The sequence below is a fragment of the Calonectris borealis genome, chromosome 13 (genome assembly GCF_964195595.1).
Source record: "Calonectris borealis chromosome 13, bCalBor7.hap1.2, whole genome shotgun sequence".
In the NCBI taxonomy this organism is placed as follows: domain Eukaryota; kingdom Metazoa; phylum Chordata; class Aves; order Procellariiformes; family Procellariidae; genus Calonectris; species Calonectris borealis.
The window spans coordinates 10,971,352-10,987,862 of NC_134324.1; the positions used below are offsets into that span (position 1 = coordinate 10,971,352).

General features: G+C 59.2%; 1 protein-coding gene across 1 annotated transcript; it reads left to right on the top strand.

Moving 5' to 3' along the window:
* The first annotated feature begins 1,574 nt into the window (after window positions 1-1,574).
* On the top strand, window positions 1,575-9,890 carry GDPD2 (glycerophosphodiester phosphodiesterase domain containing 2). The gene is made up of 15 exons (XM_075161806.1): window positions 1,575-1,688; window positions 2,836-2,939; window positions 3,013-3,106; window positions 3,358-3,417; window positions 3,774-3,872; window positions 4,252-4,345; window positions 4,799-4,944; window positions 5,416-5,498; window positions 6,045-6,195; window positions 6,743-6,958; window positions 7,814-7,965; window positions 8,333-8,480; window positions 8,717-8,799; window positions 9,244-9,272; window positions 9,571-9,890. Exons 1-15 carry the CDS (start codon window positions 1,575-1,577, stop codon window positions 9,621-9,623), a joined length of 1,626 nt encoding a protein of 541 aa, XP_075017907.1. The 3' UTR covers window positions 9,624-9,890.
* Window positions 9,891-16,511: the final 6,621 nt, after the last annotated feature.

Here is a 16,511-nt window from a genome sequence, read left to right on the forward strand (position 1 = left end):
ACTGTCTGGTCCCATGGCTTCCTGCCTGTTAGGGCTGGCTCCTTCGGTGCGATCACTAAGCAGATCACAGCTGCTGATCTGGTCTCTAGAAGGCAGAGGGGGCAGTGGGTGTGGGCACCACTGTGCTGCTCAGCATCCCCCGCGCCGTGGCTGGCTGGACCTGCTGATAGCAGCCCCCAGACTTCCCCCAGCCTGCAGAAACCGGCTGGGCAGGTTAGGGGTTCCACTCTTGGGTTGGTACCTGACTGTGCATGCCCTAGCGGCCACTGCTCTGTGTAGGTCCTGGGGGAGACTCTGCACCCCAGCCCTGGAGACCAATACACTGATGGTATTTGGGAGCGAGGTGCCGTGCTGGGGTGCCTCCTGTGTCATGGGGGGAGACCAGGCTGACCTTGGCCATAGCCAGGGCACGGCAGAACCACTCTGATGTCGCTGGCTGGGGCTGGGAGGGCCCAGGCTAGTTCTGCTCCCGCTCTCCAGGGCCCAGATTGGGGTGGGACACAGCCCTGCTAGGCACACCCTTGCCCCCAACATTGGAGAGGATGTGGCTGGGAGGATGTGGCCCCATGCCTGGCTCAGTGGTCACAGTGAAATGACAGTCTAGCTTAATCTGCGGGGTGATAGTGTTGCGTGGGGTGCCTGGCCTGTTGGGGAGGTTGGGACGAGGAGGGGGAGCAGCTCCACAGCAGGGCAAGCAGTAACAAACATGGGTTTCTTGAGATGGATAAAGGGAGACCTTGTTTGGGGCTCCCTGCTTCCTCCAGCTGAGCACCAGGAATCTGGAGCAAAGCGTCCTGGGCCTCTCCACTTCCCAGTGCGTGGGGAACCCAGTGGTAGCCCTGCACCCAGCCAGGGTGTCTGCAGCTGTAGCAATGGTTTTCCCCCCATAACTGCCACTCTTCCCCCTCCCCCATAGCTCTTGGACCAACAACCATCCGGTGCCTGCTCAGTTGCAGCTCCTCCGGCCTCCTTGGGGACCCCTTGCTGTGCGACCGGAGCTGGAGTGCTGCCAGGATGGTGCTGCCACAGCGGGGACCTGGGCTCAGGGAGGAGGATGGGTGCTTCCCAGGCTGTTGCATGTACCCCTAGCTGTGCAGCAGGAGCCCTTGGCTGCAGCATGGGGCTGTGTGGTCCTTGCAGGTGGGCTACTCCTGGGGAGTCTGGGCGCAAGGTTGTGTCAAGATGGCTGGCGAGGCTGCTGGCGCCTGCATGGCACCCCTGGCTCCCAGGCAGAGAGCCAAACCCTGGGCTAGGGAGCAGGCCCCGCTCCCTGCTAGCTCTGGGCTTGCTCCAGCTCGTTGAGCGAAGGGTCCCAGGGCAGCCTGCTGAACCGGTTGGGTTGCACACTGTGCTCCCGCTTTCCCTGGCACCATGCCTTGCCTGGAGACACGGCCAGCAGCCCCGCTATGTCCCAGGGCTCTGGGGCAGCCACTTGCCAGGGTACCTGGACTCAGGATGCTGCAGTGCCCCACCCCCACGGGGCGGTGGGCGGTGTGTGTTGGGAAGTCTGTGCCAACACGCTGTGTGCATTCCCCACAGGACACCTGACCTTTGGCCTGGGACAGCCCGGCGCTATGGCAGACCCCCCTGGCTGCTGCCACCCCTGTGCCACCTGTGTGCTCTGCCTCTACAGCTGCCAGTGGATCACCACCAAGAAGGAGAAGAGGAAGGGCCTGAGAACCACCAAGGTGATACCATGGGTGATGCTGAGCTGGGGCTGGCCAGCCTCTGCATGGGAGACTCAGAGTGGTGACTGGGGTGGGGAAGGGCTCCAGCTGGGGGGCTCAGCCCAGACACTGGGCTGCTGACCCCTTGCCACTGGTCCTGCTCCCCAGGGCTGAGCCCCAAGAGAGCTGGGGTGCTACCTGGCATCCTCTCTGCCCAGGGACTGCCCTAGCCTGGAGCAGTGAGAAGGTGAGAGGGTGAGCTGTCTGTTCCCGCTGAGTGACAAGAAGGGTAGAGCAGCACGCTGGCAGTAGCAAGGCTGAGCCGTGGCTGTCCCCTGCCCAGCCAAGCATGCGTCTGCGGCAGGGCTCGCACGTGCCCGGAGCAGAGCGCTGCACTCCCCGAGGGCTAAGCGTGGCGGGCAGGTCTTGGGGCGCTGAGTGCCTGGCAAGGCACGTGGGAGGCATGGTTCCTGGGCTGGGTGTGGCATCGCCGATGGGGTGCTGGAATGGGGTGTCCCCGGCAATTTGTAACCTGGGAGGGGTGAGGCCCTGGGATTCTCTGAGGTCTCCAACTCCCATGGGAGCGGCTGTGCTGCTGCTCGTCCCGTCTTGCCTGGAATATATGAGCTGGTCTGGGCTGCCGGGTGTCCCGTTCAGCACCTGTGTCATCCCTCACCTCCCTGTGTACATGGGGTTAGGGACCCTGAAGCTGGACCTGGCTTTGGCTGGGCAGGCAGGAGCAGTCTGCAGGCTCACCACTGCAATGGCAGCTCTGAGGCACAGCACTCCTCCCTGCCCAGCCCACAGATCACCTAGCCAGAAGGGAACAGGACCTGGCTCCCGGCCCCTTCCCATGTCCAAAGTCCCAGCCTGCTCCCAGGGGCTGCTGCATGGGAAAGGAGGCAGTCCTGCCGCAGGGGCTGTCCTCCCCAGCCTGGTATAGGCATCTTTTTAGCTTCTTGTAGGAGATGCTGGTTGATCTTCCTGTAGCATGGGTCCAGCCAAAAGAGCTCTCCTGGGGAGCTTTGTTCCCTTTCCGTAGGGCAGCTCAGTGCCTGGACCATGAGACCAGTGCATGCTGCTGCAGGCTGGGTGCTCCCCAGGGGTCTCAGCAACCTGGCCAGGGTGCCCTACAGGTGTGTGCATAGCTGTCATCTCTGGTTTTCAGTGCGACTACAGCTGGTTCCTTTTCCTCTTCTGTGTCTTCCTTTTCACACTGGTGTGGCTCTACTTCGCCATCATCATCCTCAATGATTTCCACAACTTCAATGAGTGAGTAGGATCCCACGTCCAGCCTTGCTCCCATGTCCCCCCTGCCCCTCTGACCATTCCCCTTTGCTGGCAGGTTCATCTTCAAGCAGAGGAAGTTGTGGCTAGACTGGTCCCTGGTCCTGCTCATAGCTACGGCCGTGCTGATCACCTACTCGGCTATGCTGCTGGTGAGCCCCACTGATCACGCCTGGCCTAGTGGGGGTACAGAGCTGTGCTGAGCACAGGCTGGCTGCCATGCCCTGTGCAGAGTCAGGTGGAGCCCACAGCATCCAGCCTGCTGGAGCTGTGTCAGCCTGAGCATGGCCAGACACCCTGCCTGTGTCAGGGGGCCAGAGCTCCTGTGGCTGAGTCCTGTGCCCTTAGAGGGCTGAGGAGTGGGGTACAACCCAGCTCTGACATCTCCTTGTTCTTCTCACAGGTCCTTGCTTTGTGCTTGCAGCTCTGTGGCCAGCCCTTGAAGCTACACTGGCTGCACAAGGTAAGAGACTGGCGGTGCACGGAGATGGTGCCTGCCCTGCTGCCCTTGCACCTTGGGAAGCTGTGACCAGCCTACTGGGGCTGCATACAGCTGCTGTGACCCCACTGAGTGGCTGTGTGTCCCCGCCGAGCTGGGCTGCAGCTGTTAGTCCCCCAGCCACACATCTCTGGGATGGGAATATTCCCCTTGCTCAAAGCATGGGGTACAGAGCTCAGCTGCAAACCCAGATGGGGAAAGTGGGGTCTCAGGACTTGCAGGGGCTGAGGAGGAAGGGATGCCTGCCCTGCCAGGGCACAGCCCAGCTGGCCTGCAGGATGCTGTGTACTCCCCTAACTGCCCTGTGCCCTGCCCCACAGACCCTGCTGATCTTAACTGCCCTGGTGGTGGCTGCAGCCTTCACAGGACTGGGAATAAAGTGGGCGGAGGAGTGGAGAAGTGCACATATCTCTCTGCAGGTGAGTCACCTCGATACCAGAGACTCCTCCGCTGTACCCAGTACCTGGCCTGTAGGAATGAACTGAAGGGTGGTGACTGGAGTCCCCAGCATGGCTGTGTGCCATGGGGGTTAACTCCCTGCCCTTGACTTCTGCTGCCTGGCCAGGCAACGTGCTCCTCCTGCTCTTGCAGTCCTGCCTGGAGCAGCTGCAGTCAGGGTGATGAACAGTGGCTGGAGTCTGTTCAGTCCCCCCAGGAGCCTGTCCTTCCCTCCCTGGCACTGTGGCTCTTCCAGCAGTGCTGGCTGCAGTGGCAGATCCCTGACATTGGCGCATGTGGATTTTGGGGGGCCAGGGGTTGGGCTGGTGCTGGCTGACACCCTGCCTTTGCCCCCCCCAGGCAACAGGTCCCTTCCTGCACATTGGAATCGTAGGGGGAATGACGCTTCTTGCCTGGCCTCTGGCCAGCTTCATCTACCGCACCCGCAACACAGGTAATCCCCTTCCAAGGTCCCCACCTACCCCCTCAGCTGGTGTCCTGCTCCCTACCACCCAACCGAGCGGCACTGGTGGCAGAGTGGTGCACAAGGAGTGTCAGTGCAGTGGGAGCAGGACCTCAGAACTCAGTCTGGTAGTAAAGCCTGCTCTTGTTTGCTCCTTCTCATGCCCAGCCCTTGGTGCAGCTTCAACCCCCACTGCTTTGCAGCTGAAGGAGGGCTATGAATGGCAGATTGAGTCCTGCAGAAGTGCTGGGTTGGGGTGCAAGGACATGTAGTGGGCCAAGAATAAATCTGCAGTGTTCCTGGGGCGGGGGATGCAATGCCTGACCTAGGGCAACCATAAGTTCACCTGCTTTTGCAGGTGAAGCAGCCTTGGCTTATTCCTAACAGCCTGCAAAATGCTTCCTCTTTACCCCACCTCTCTATCTTCTTTGTCTCTGCCTGCAGGTCTCAAGGTGTTTCTGCTGCTTGTGTACTGCACAGTGATGATCGCGCTGTATCTGTCTCCCCTGGGAATCACCTCCCCTTGCATCATGGAGGAGAACGAGCTGCCCCCCAAGCCAGCCCTGGTTGGCCACCGAGGAGCCCCCATGGTGAGTGACCAGCACCAGCAATGTCCTGGCGCAGTGGTCAGAGTGGATGGGACAGGCTGCTCCACCAGCAAAAGCCAGGTTGTGCCTAGCCATGTGGCACCGGCATCAGACCCCTGCTGCTGCAGGCCTGGATGAGCTCTGGCCAGCCCAGCAGAGAGGGGTCCCCGCACCAGCCAGGGCAGCACAGGGCTGGAGGATGGGTGAGCACAGAGAGGAGGGTGGGTGCAGCAGCCGCAGGGCAGAGCTGCTTGCTGAGCGCTGCTGGACCAGGAGCAGGCGACTCTCAGCAGAAAGCCTGGCTCTGTAGTGTGGGCTGGGAAGCAGGGACTAGGCAGGTTCTGGCCCTTTTCCATCCCCCACCCTACCTAGGTGGTTGCCCTAGAGCCCAGCCAAGCTGCTGGGTGCAGCCAGGCAGGGTGAGTGCCTGCCTCCTGCTCCCTGCCCTCTGCAATAACACTGTTCCTTTTCCAGCTGGCCCCCGAAAACACCCTCATGTCACTGCACAAGGCGGTGGACTGTGATGTGCAAGTCTTTGAGACAGACGTCATGGTGAGGTAAAGGGGCAGCAGGGACTCAGAGGGAGGAAGGGGCCTGTGTATTCTGGGATGTCACCTCCCACATGGGGCATTCTGGAACACACCTGGAAGACTGATATAGCCTGCATTTGGAGGCAGCCCTCTTCAAAGGGCTCTGCCATTCCCACCTTCCCGTATGGGACTGGTTCCAGCTTGGTGTCCCAATGATCTGGAAGAGGTACTGGGTTTCTGTCCTCCCCATGCAGGTTGCCTTCCAGGGTATTAGGAGGTAGGCACCATCAGGGGAGGGGCACTGCCTGGAAAGCAGACCCTGGCTCTAGTTCATCTTGTACAATCCTGCTATGGGGACAGCTATTGCAGTGAGCAAGGAACTACTTGATTCCTGGCTTGGTCTCTAGGTGCTCTGTGCTTTCCGGCCACCACCTTTTTGTGTAGAGGACCACAAGTAGGCATAAGGGTGGGGGTTACTCTAGCAGGGTGGCTGGGAGGGTGCAGAAATGCTAGGGCAGGGATAGGAGACAAACAGCTTGCAACACAGAGCTTCCCTCTCTGCTCCTTCGCCAGTGCTGATGGGGTCCCATTCCTCATGCATGATGAGGAACTCACCAGGACCACCAACGTCGAGGCTGTGTTCCCTGAGAGGGCTGCCCTGAACAGCACCACCTTCAACTGGACAGACCTCCAGCAGCTGGATGCTGGCAGCTGGTTCCTGGAGGTCAGGATGCCCCTGGGGTGGCTGGTCAGGCATTTATGGACGAAGCATGAGCCCTGCCCTGGGGAAGGTTCCCTCTGCAGCGCTGGTCCTGGCAGACACCTGCACAGGGTGCAGAAGCAATTCCACGCCTGCACGAATCTGTTGGGTGCGGTTACGCCCCAAGCTGGGGTTTGTTCTGACTCCTCAGCTGAATCACAGAGGAGGCTGGTTTGAGGGGAGATGTCTCATGCATTTGCTCTGAGCTGCACAGCCTGCCTGGGCTTGGAGGCAGCTGTGGCAAGGCTCTTCCCAAAGGGTGACTAACCAACTGCTGAGCTGCTCTGAATGCCCATGGGTGGTGGGGCTGCTTGAACTGTGCTGTCAGTGGGGAGAAGGGTAGAGGTACCCCATGGATGTGCAGGGAAAGGATGCCTGTGCCTGTCTGCACTGGAGAGCATGTGGAGAGACCAGTGTAGGAGACCGAGAGCCAGAGACAGGCACCAGTTTGGGAGGTGGAAGCTTACAGGAGGGTCTGCCTATGATGACTAACTCTCTCTCACCCTTGCAGCGGAGGCCATTTCCCACTGTGCAGAGTCTTTCTGCTGGTGATCGCTACCAGGTGACTAAACAGAGGATCCCATCCCTGGAACAGGCGCTAGAGGCAGCCAAGCAGAGCAATATCTCCATCATGTTCGACCTCCGGCCTGAGAACCACAGTGACTACCAGAGCTTCGTCAATGCCACCCTGGAAGTGATCTTACAGTCAGGCATCCCACCACAGCAGGTGAGCTGGCCACCGCCCCACCACTGCTGGGCCCTCCTGTCACACCCTTACTGTGGTGGGAGCTGCCCTGCCAACTTTACTGAGCATCCCTGCCACTCCGTACACCACATCTCCATATGTGATCCCTGTCCAGGCATGGGGTTCTGTAGCTGGAAGAAATTGCCAATAATTAGGGGGTTAATGCCTACAGCTTCAGATCCCTCCAAATACTCTGGTTCCCCAGCACTGGCCACCCTGGTGTGTAAACAATGACTCAGTCTAGGGAGGGGACCAACAGTGCTAGCAAGAGCAGGAAAACAATGCTTAGGCTTCCACCTCCCCGCGCTGTGCCACACCTCTCCCTGCAGCTCTTGGACTCCTGCTGCAACCTCCTGTGTTGCCTTTGCACTTCATCCAACCTCTGCAGCACAGGACATGTGCTGCCCTGAGGGGATGAATTAGCACCCAAATCGCTTTCTGTTCTTGGCTTTTTGGGAATGCAGAGCAGGAGGGGACGCAGCAAAGACTTGTACTGTAGTGCTGATCCAAGGTGCATTCTTGCTGCAGAGTTGGGGCCAAAAGGATGCACTGCTTGATCCATTCAGGGACCCAAAAAGGACATAACTGCTGCAGATTTCTTAGGCTGGAATTACTTTCTCCCCTCAGTGGGGTCTGTTGTGCTTACTCCTTGGCTGGGACAAGCTCTTAGGAGACTGTCCTGGCTGAGATCCTCATGGAGGAGCTGAACGTGGAGAGGGGGGCAGGAAGCAGCTGTCTGAGCAGGCCATGTGTGCCTGGACCTGCAAGGGAATATTGGAAGAGAGCAAGCTCTCTGGAGCACCTCTCCTCTGCATGTTCTCTCTGGCTCTTGCCTAGGTCCTCTGGCTGCCGGATGGGTTCAGGGAACAGGTCAAAGAGCAAGCCCCAGGCGTTCAGCAAGTTTATGGCCGGAAGAGACTCCAGAATGAGAAGGAGCCACTGCTGCATGTCAATCTGCCCTACCAGGACATGAGCTCTGAGGAGATCAGGTGAGAGCCCTGTGCCCAAGAGCCTGGGAGCTGTGAGGCCTGGGCACTGTTCCAGCTCTGTCCCAGGGGCCCGAAGAGGTGAGGGCCAGCTGAGGCTGAGTGCTGGCGCACTGCTGGGAAAAGCAGGGTGTGTGCTACAGCCTTGCGGACAAGCATGCTTTATCAGGCGGGGCTGGTGCAGGGGATGGCACTGGCTGCAGTCCTCTGCCTTGCCAGCAAATCTGCCCTGGGTCTGGCTCTCCAGACAGTTGCTCCATGTGGCTGCAAATGCTGGATCACATCCCAGACATACTGTCTTCTCTGGCTGTACACTGAGTGTGCCGGCACTCTGCTGTCTGCTGCTCTGACCACGGCTGTCTCTATGCAGGCAGTACCGCCAGGACAACATCTCTGTCAACTTGTACGTGGTGAACCAGCCCTGGCTGTTCTCCGTGCTGTGGTGCTCTGGGGTGAGCTCTGTCACCACCAATGCCTGCCAGGTGCTGAAGGAGATGAAACACCCCATCTGGCTGCTTGTAAGTGACCCCTCCATCCTTCACTCTGCCCCACAGCCCTGTGCCTCAGGCACTTGTGGGTCCCTTTCTCCAGCAGCCCTGGGCAGCCAGCTGCCTGGAGGGTGGCTTTTACTCAGTGCTGTGCTGGCATGGGAACATGTGACCCTGCAGAAGGGACTGCTGGCACAGGAGGCTGGGCTGTGCCACCAACACACCACCCCTGGCTGGTGTTCATGGCTTGCCTTGTTGCCTTGCAGCCCAGCAGCACGTACCTCGTGGTCTGGATTGTTGTAGACTGCGCTTCCTTCCTTGCCATCCTCTGGGCCTTCGTCTTGCTGAAGTATGTTTGATCCCTTTCCCCCGCCCGGGGCAGGTCTGTTGGGGGTCCTCTGGGTAGCTGGTACATACCCAAACCCGGTTGTATCTGCCGCCACCCCTCTCTGGACTCAGATCCTGGGGGGTCCTCTGCTGTTTGGCTAAGTGAGACAGCAGTGTGTGGAGGCAGCTTTTATCACCAGGCTGCAGCTGAAAATCTGGTCTGACCCTTCCTCGAGCTGCTAGATGCCTTAGTTCACACTTACTAGCTTGCTCTGCACCCCAAGGCTTGGTGGGCTGAGGCTGGGGGACCTTGGCCCTGCTCCTTTACCAGTGCTGCAGGCACTGAGAGCAGATCCCTGTGGGACTGTGTGTCCTGTGGGGCCCCACAGTCTCCAGCTGGGAGCTTGGGGGAGGGAAAGGCGAGGCCAGACTGACATGCTAACATCGATCCTATTCCATCTCCTAGGAAATGCTCCCAGAGAAGACAGCCAGCGGGTAAGTGCGCACGGATGTGAGCTCCCCTCCCTCGGAGCCAGGCTGTACCTGCGGGACTTTCCCTGGCAGGCAGGCAGTTTTCTCCAGCCGAACATGACAGAGCAGTTTGGGATGGCTGGGGGAGGGAAGGGAATCCCAGCCCAGGGAGTTCCTGTCCTGCCCTTAGCTAACAGCCCTGTGGGACAGTGCTGGGGAATCCCACATTCCCCAAGTCTCCTCAAACCTGCTTTTCAGGCTGCTCCGCCTGTTGCTGCGGGATGGTGGCTGCCTGCAATGACTGTTTTTTCTGTCTCCCCAGAGTCCGAGACGGATGTGCTGCTCACAAAGATCAACAGCTTGATGCAAGAGTGACCCCTCTGGCCTGCATCAGCCATGGGGAGGGGCAGCCAGAGCCCTGCACAGCTCAAGTGGGGAGCACTCCTCAGGCCAGCTTCGAGGCTCCTTTCCTTTGCAGACTCCTTCCTGAGCTTCCCATCCCCCATAGCCTTCCTGGCTCCTTGCGTGGTGCACAACTGCCCTCAGCTGAAAAGACCTCGAACTGGGTTCCCAGTTCCCACTAGCAGCAAGGAACCGGAGCCTTTGCAGGGGTTTCCTGGGGCTGGCTTGTGCTTGGGGGCTGAGTATTTATCCAGCGGTGCTGGGGCTAAGACCTCTGCCCTGGGGTTTGGAGACTAGTGGGGGTTTGAGTTGCTGTTTGGTGCAGGGAAAGGGCAGTCTCTGCCTGTCATCAGCAGCTCTGCAGCCAGTGATGGGAAACCTTGTTTAACGTGCGGCTGCCCTGGGGGCTGCCCTTGCCCCATGGCTTGAGGAGTAGGAAGGGGGATGCAGCGGGATGGCTTTTCACAAGATGGAGGGGGAACTGAGCTCTTCCCACCCCCATACTGGACACAAGTCCTGCCCCTGCTGCTGCTGGCTTCATGCTTGTGAGCACCCCATGCAGCAGTTAGTGCCTGTTGCTCTGGGGGGAAAGGGAGCAGGGGCTGGGGGTGGAGGGTGTCTGGGGCTGGCAGGACCACGGTCATACTCCTGCTGCTGCCAGGCTACAGAGGTGTGCGAGGGAGGGGAGCTGTGGGACTCAGCGTTGGTCACTTTGCAGCTGGGCCTTGAACTTGGAAAGGGGGATCGAGTCAGTTTTACTTGTTTCTACCTATTTATGTTAATAAATCAGCGGAGCGGTAGACAGACCCCGAAGGGGTGAGTTGGGCATAACTGCTTCTTCTCCCTTTCCTGCTCCACTGCACCCACCTACCTTTACCCGCAGGTCCCGGCTGCCTGGAGCGCCGCCGGCCCCGCGGCAGGCGCAGCCCAGCCGGTACCGGCCCGGGGCAGGCGGGGATCCGCGGCGCGTCCGTGCCATCTAGTGACAGCACGGGGAAGCGGTGCCGGGGGCCGAGCAGCTCCTCCGGGCCGGGCCCTCCGCAGCGGGGAGGGAGGGGAGGCCGAGCCGGGCGTGCCTGCCGGGGTTCCCGGGGCGGGGTGCGCACGCCGAGCCGCCCCGGTAGCCTTCGGGCTCCGAGCAGCCGCGCCCCCGTGTAGAGCCGCGGGTGCGCCCGGGTGCGGGTGCGCCCGGGTGCGGGTGCGCTCTCGGTGCCGGGGCGCTCCCGGAGGCGGTGCCGGCGGGAGGCGGGCGGGGGGCGGCTCCTCGGCCCGTTCCCGCGGGGCGGGCGGCGGCTCGGCCGCTCGCGGGCTGGCACCGACCGGAGCGGCCGCCGGCCACGGCGGAGCGATGATCCGCCGGGAAGGTAAGGAGCGCCCTGCCCTGCCTCCAGCGCCGGGCACCGCGGCCCGCCGCACTCAACAAGTGTCTGCCCTGCCGGTACCGGCACCGGGATTGTGCTCGGTGCCCCGCGCTCCTGCCGGGCAGCTCCCTCCCTCCCCGCCACGGGCCGGGCCGCCCTGCCCGGTGCACTCCCGGGGTTGAGACCTGAGGACCGGGTGCTCCAGCTTCATGCCCTCCCCGGGCTGTGGGACACATCCTCGTGGCACTGTGGCTCAGAGCCGGTGGCCATGGGATGCTGTACTTGCAGCACCCTTGGGTGCCGTGGGGAGGGCAGGTATGGGGGTGCGGGCCCTGTGAGGAAGGACCTCCTGTAAGTGGGACTTGCACCTTGAGGCATGGTGCTCTTTCTTGGGTGCTGCAGGAAGGGTGCTCTGGTCTCTCCCCTGTGCTGGGGGCACAGGACTTCCCTGGGTTTGGTAGTTCAGGGCCAGCACTCCCCTGCTCCAGCTGGCTGTCACCTGGTGCTGGTGGCCTGGGTGATCCCAGCAGCGCTGGGGGCAGCACAGGGTGCATGCTGCTCTTTCTGTGCAGCCTGGACTGGGGTGGGATGTTCACACCAGGTTCACAGTCTTTGTGTCCTGATGTGGTGGCCCCGGTTCTCCACCTGCTTCTTTAGCTTCTGCTGATAAGGTCAGGAATGACCAGGCGAAGATGACTCAACCCCACTCACGGGTTGCTGGGCAGTGTCTGAAGCCACTGTCTGATCTTGCAGAAAAGGAAGCCCTTAGTGATAATACAGGGCTGGGATGCCCAATAAATCTGGAGCTTGGGGAAGTCCCTGCTTTTCCTGGAGCCAGTGTGGAGCCCGACAGGAGCTGTTCACGCTTCCCCAGGCTCCTTTCTCTGTTCTGCTCCCACAATGAGTCAGTGTGGGCCAGTGACACAGGCAGGACCCCCTTCCCCTTTCGGCCGAGGAGGAGCTGGCAGGGGAGCCAGCGGGCAATCTGGGACAGCAGGTGGCACGCACCCTAGCAGACACAGGCCCCCTTGTTTGATGACCTGAATTCCCTGCCGAGAGCCCTGGGATGAGCAGGGTCATCCTTTCTGCATGAGTTCCTGGGTTAAAAGATGAGTTCCCAACAGTGGCGGAATGGCTCTCCCGCCTTCTCACACAGATGCCCTTTGTCTGTGGGCTGCCTGGGTGACAAAGAGACATATTCACTGATAGGGCTGGGATGGGCTCAAGGTCCACGAGAGCTCCCCACCCGCCTGAGAGATGGGTCACATCTGGGGCTGGAGCTGGACTGGCAGCTCCGGGCATCTGCCCAGAGAAGCATGGAGGTGTCCTGGCACAGAGAGATCATAGCTCCACTATTTTAGGTCCAAGGTTGTCTCACAGCTTTGGTAAGCCCAGTCTTTAGCCAAAGCATTGCTTCATGGCAGCCTCCAGCTCCCCTCCTGGCCAGCACCCCTCCTTCCCTGACCCCAAGGCTGCTTGCTAGACGGAGCAATTCTTACACTTCACCCTGTAGAAACCCAAGTTTTGTCACTCGCATAGCTGAACCGTTTGCAATATCTTGCACTAAGTGGAGCTACGCTCAGCTTTGCTGCAGCCATCTGGCCCCACGTGGGAGATTGCAGCTCCTGTGGTAGTACTCATAGCCCTGTGCAACTGGGATGTGTCCAGCTCCTGAACGGCTTCTCTGCCTGTGAGGTGGCAGAGGTGCTCAGGCTGCCCAGTGCCATGGGGTTTGGAGGTGAGTCAACCTGGGTTTAGCCCCTGATTTTTAGGGCCAGCAGGCAGAACCACCTCCCCTCCAGCCCCTGCCTGGCTTTGTGCCGTGGCCCCTCTGCACCTCGCAGCAGGGTTAGCTCTTCCAGGTATATGTAAGGAGGCTGCTTTTGTCGCTGTCTGACTCTTGAAAATCCAGAGCTAGAAAGCAACTTGAGGCATTATACACGTGAGCCCTTTGCGCTGCTCCGAGGCTGCACTCGAGCCTTCCTTGATGATGTCTGTCCATCCTTCGCTATTAATGCCTTGTTACTCCTGTATCGTCTCTGCAGACACTGAACGGGCAGTGGAAATTCTGACCAGATACCAAAGCACCCTGCGGTCCCCGGAGGAGCAGGAGCTAAAAGCCTCCATTGGAAAAGTCTCACACATCTTCCAAAGTGAACTCTTCCAGGCTCTGCTGGGTAAGCCCCTGCCTTGCGGTCCCTGGGGTTTTGCAGTCAGTGGGCTCTCCTGGGGGCCTGATCCTGCACAGGTGCCTGTCACTGACCAGGCTGGGTGCATCCTGTGCAAACACATGGGTGCCCGTAACGCCAGGGAACTGGGCTGTCTTTCCCCTCCAGGGCTTAGGCAGGAGATACCGGGGGTCGGGACTGCAGTTACTGGGTGTTTACGATGTGAACAGAATTCCTCAGTCGGGTGATCGTGGACAAGGGGTAAAGCCTTCTTCATCAGACCATGCCAGATCTATCCAGCACCCTCTAAAGGATGCTGCAATGCTGTGAGCACCCTCTGCACAGTGCAGGTGTGGTGTGTCCACAGCCACCGCCAGGTTTCCAGCTCTGCTGCCGTACCAAGGACACCCTGCCATGGGGCCTTGCTCCTCCCTGCGCCCCTCAGCCTCATCACAACCTGCTACTTTCCATTCCTGCTGCCGACCCGAAGGGAAACAAAATTTTTCTATCTTTGAGAGAGAATCCATGTGTACCCAGGTCCTTTTGGGATATCTTGGCCTTTCTTGTGCTTAGACCCACGAGTGCTTGCGAGTAACACACTGTGCAAGCGGCTCCGTTTCACGCAAGAAACAGACTTGACAGCGAGGCTCGTCTTGGGGCTGGGCACCAGAAAGTGCCATTTTGAGCGCAGCATGAAGTTCTCCATGTGGATTTAGACAAACACAGCTGGAGTCCCGCCGGACTACGCAGCTTCTCCATGCAAGATGCATGACTACCTTGCTGAACAAGGTCATTTGAAAATGCACTTTCTTTGCAAAATATTGGGTTTTTTTTAGAAAAACAAAATTCGATGGTTTTGGACTCTGAAGTTGCTTGGTTCCATTCCCTGCCAAAGCAGACCAGATCCTGGCTGTGCAGGTTCACTTAGGGCACTAATTTTGGAGAAGCTGCAATGTGCCAAGAGGGGCAGGAGCTCCCGCTCAGCTCCTCTCCTTAAGTCCTGCTTGCTGTGGGCCTCAGGGAAGCGCATGCAGCCCTGGTGGTTTCTGTTCCTGGGTGACCTGGGAGAAGAGCCAAGTTTCCCTGCTGGGAAGGAAGGGAAAGCACCCCAGAAGCTCTGCACCCCAGAGAAGGACCCAGGCCCAGGGCTGCAGAGCTCCACGTGTGGTCTGTGCCTCATTCTTGGTGCGTTTTGGCCCAAGGCTGTCTCAGCCTTGGCGCTCCCCCTCGCCATCACTCTCCTCTCTCAGCAGCTCTCCCCTTTTCTTTGCACCTCTGCAGCCAGAGACCCATTTCTATGCCTGCAGAGCCCCGAGTTGCCAGCAGCTCCCCTGTGCTTCAGGTTATCCATTGAGAATTAAATACAATCACGGGATGAGTGGTGTGTCCTGAGCTATTTTATGCTCTCCTTTCCGTGTTCTTGCTGTTGGAGTATCACCTGGAGGCTTTCAGCCTCAGCGTGTCCTTGTGCAGGGCTTGCACTGGGACGTCTGTGCCATCGGCAGCGGAGACGCGGCAAGGGAGGGATCCCTGGGGCAGTGGGTCCCCATGGGGAAAGGACCAGTGTGCACCTCCTTTCTTGCCTCTTCATTTAGACAACCTGTTCTCAAAATGGTCCCCAGCCCATGGTTAGCCCCACGCTGGAGGCAGTGGTCCCCAGCAGAGCTGTGATCACCTTGGCAAACCTGACATGAGCCCAACACCCCTGGCTGCTTTTGTGTGCTCCCCCAGCCTTCCCCAGGGCTGTGTGAAGGCAGCAAAGCAGCTTTCCCAAAGCCCAGGGCTGTTCATACTAGTGCAAAAGTGTTGTGGAGAGAGTGTAACTGGAGAGAGCACGTCCATGCACACGCTGAGCTGGCTGCAGTTTGCACGCTGGCATGCGGACGCTGCACAGACTTCCCAGCTCCCTCCTCTAAGCCTTCTGTATTAGTGTCCTGTCAACACTGGCATGAGGGAGTGTCACTTGATTGCTGGTGACCTTTTCAACTGGTTTAACAGGATATTAGTTCCCCGTGCCAGAGCAAGCTTTTTCTAGATGTGTTTACCTAACTAGGAATTTACATTAATTACTTCCGCCCCCGCAGAGTGTGGGTTTGTGAATTCCTCTGTCCCTGCATGGACACGTGTGATGCTGCATCTGGCTGCGTGCTCGCTGTGCCGGCACACAGCTGGCACACACTGGGGTCACTTGGTGTCCATGGTCCAGACCCGCTGGAGCGTGGTGACAGCTCTGGGATAGTGGTGGAGCATTTCTATTTTATTTGCTTTTCCCAGTGGGCTGCTGTGTTTCTGTCTGAAGTTTGCTCGGGGTCACGGAGCTGGTTCAGAGTTTATCCAAAGGAGGAGGATTTGCAGGAGAGCCGCGAGTACGCCTCCCAGCGCAGAGGCTCCCATCTCGCTGCCCCATACCATGGCAGATGCTTCTGGCTCCGGAGGGGTCTCAGCCTGCAGAAGTCCCTCCTCTTACAGCCTTTCAGAAACATGGGCCTGCTTTTTTTCAACCACTGGGCAACATGAATGCATGAGCATGGTACACCCCTGTCCTCAGATCACATGCTCCTACAGGTAATGCTCTCCTACGATATGCATTGGCCGGCTTGAGCTTGAATACTAAAATGCATTATGCCATAGTAGAGTTACCAGAAGTGCCAACATCATGGAGATTTCTGAGTTGGTCCACATGAAAAATGCCAGGTATATGGCTTTCCATGTGCTTTTTTTAAAAGAATAAGCTGTTTTGTGGGCTCCAGAAGCCCTAGTTTGCCCAGCTACAGGGGAGGATCTGCTGGGATGTTCAGATAAAACCTGTGTGGTGTCCAGGGCTGGATGTATCTGTCACCGTGAACATGCCCTGTGTTGCTCTGCATGTGCACCGTTTTCTGCCAGACTCCTCTAGGCACAGCACAGCCCCTTAAATCCTTGTGACCACCGTGCCAGACTCAACTCCCTCTCCCAGGAGTTACCCGTGCCCTGGGGCACAGTGACTCTGCCAGGACAACTCCTGTCCCTGCAGATGCCGCAGCAGCTGGCTCAGCACAGCAATGCAGGAGCTGCTCCACGCTGGAATGCACCAACCCTTGCTCCGCACAAAAGAAATTCCTTGGCGGCACAGAGGGAAAACAGGCTGTGCTGGCTCCCTCTTCCTGGCCCCTCTTTCGCTGTGTCTGAGGCCATGGAGCCAAGTGCATGATTTGTAGGGAAACAGCCTGGCAAAAGGGCGCTCAAGGAGCCTGGGCTCGGGGATGCTGCGGCTGGGCTGGGGCGATTGTGGCCCTTCCTTCCCTCTGCTCCCCGGAGCCCCTCGGGTTGATGCTTGGCCTCATCTTGTGCCA

What these genes read in the sequence shown, in the direction of transcription:
- GDPD2 (XM_075161806.1), top strand. Translation starts at nt 1,575, where the DNA reads ATGGCAGACCCCCCTGGCTGCTGCCACCCCTGTGCCACCTGTGTGCTC. An exon ending in CTGGCAGCTGGTTCCTGGAG is followed by an intron (nt 6,196 to 6,742) that starts GTCAGGATGCCC and finishes TCACCCTTGCAG; the next exon opens with CGGAGGCCATTTCCCACTGT. An exon ending in CCAGAGAAGACAGCCAGCGG is followed by an intron (nt 9,273 to 9,570) that starts GTAAGTGCGCAC and finishes CTGTCTCCCCAG; the next exon opens with AGTCCGAGACGGATGTGCTG.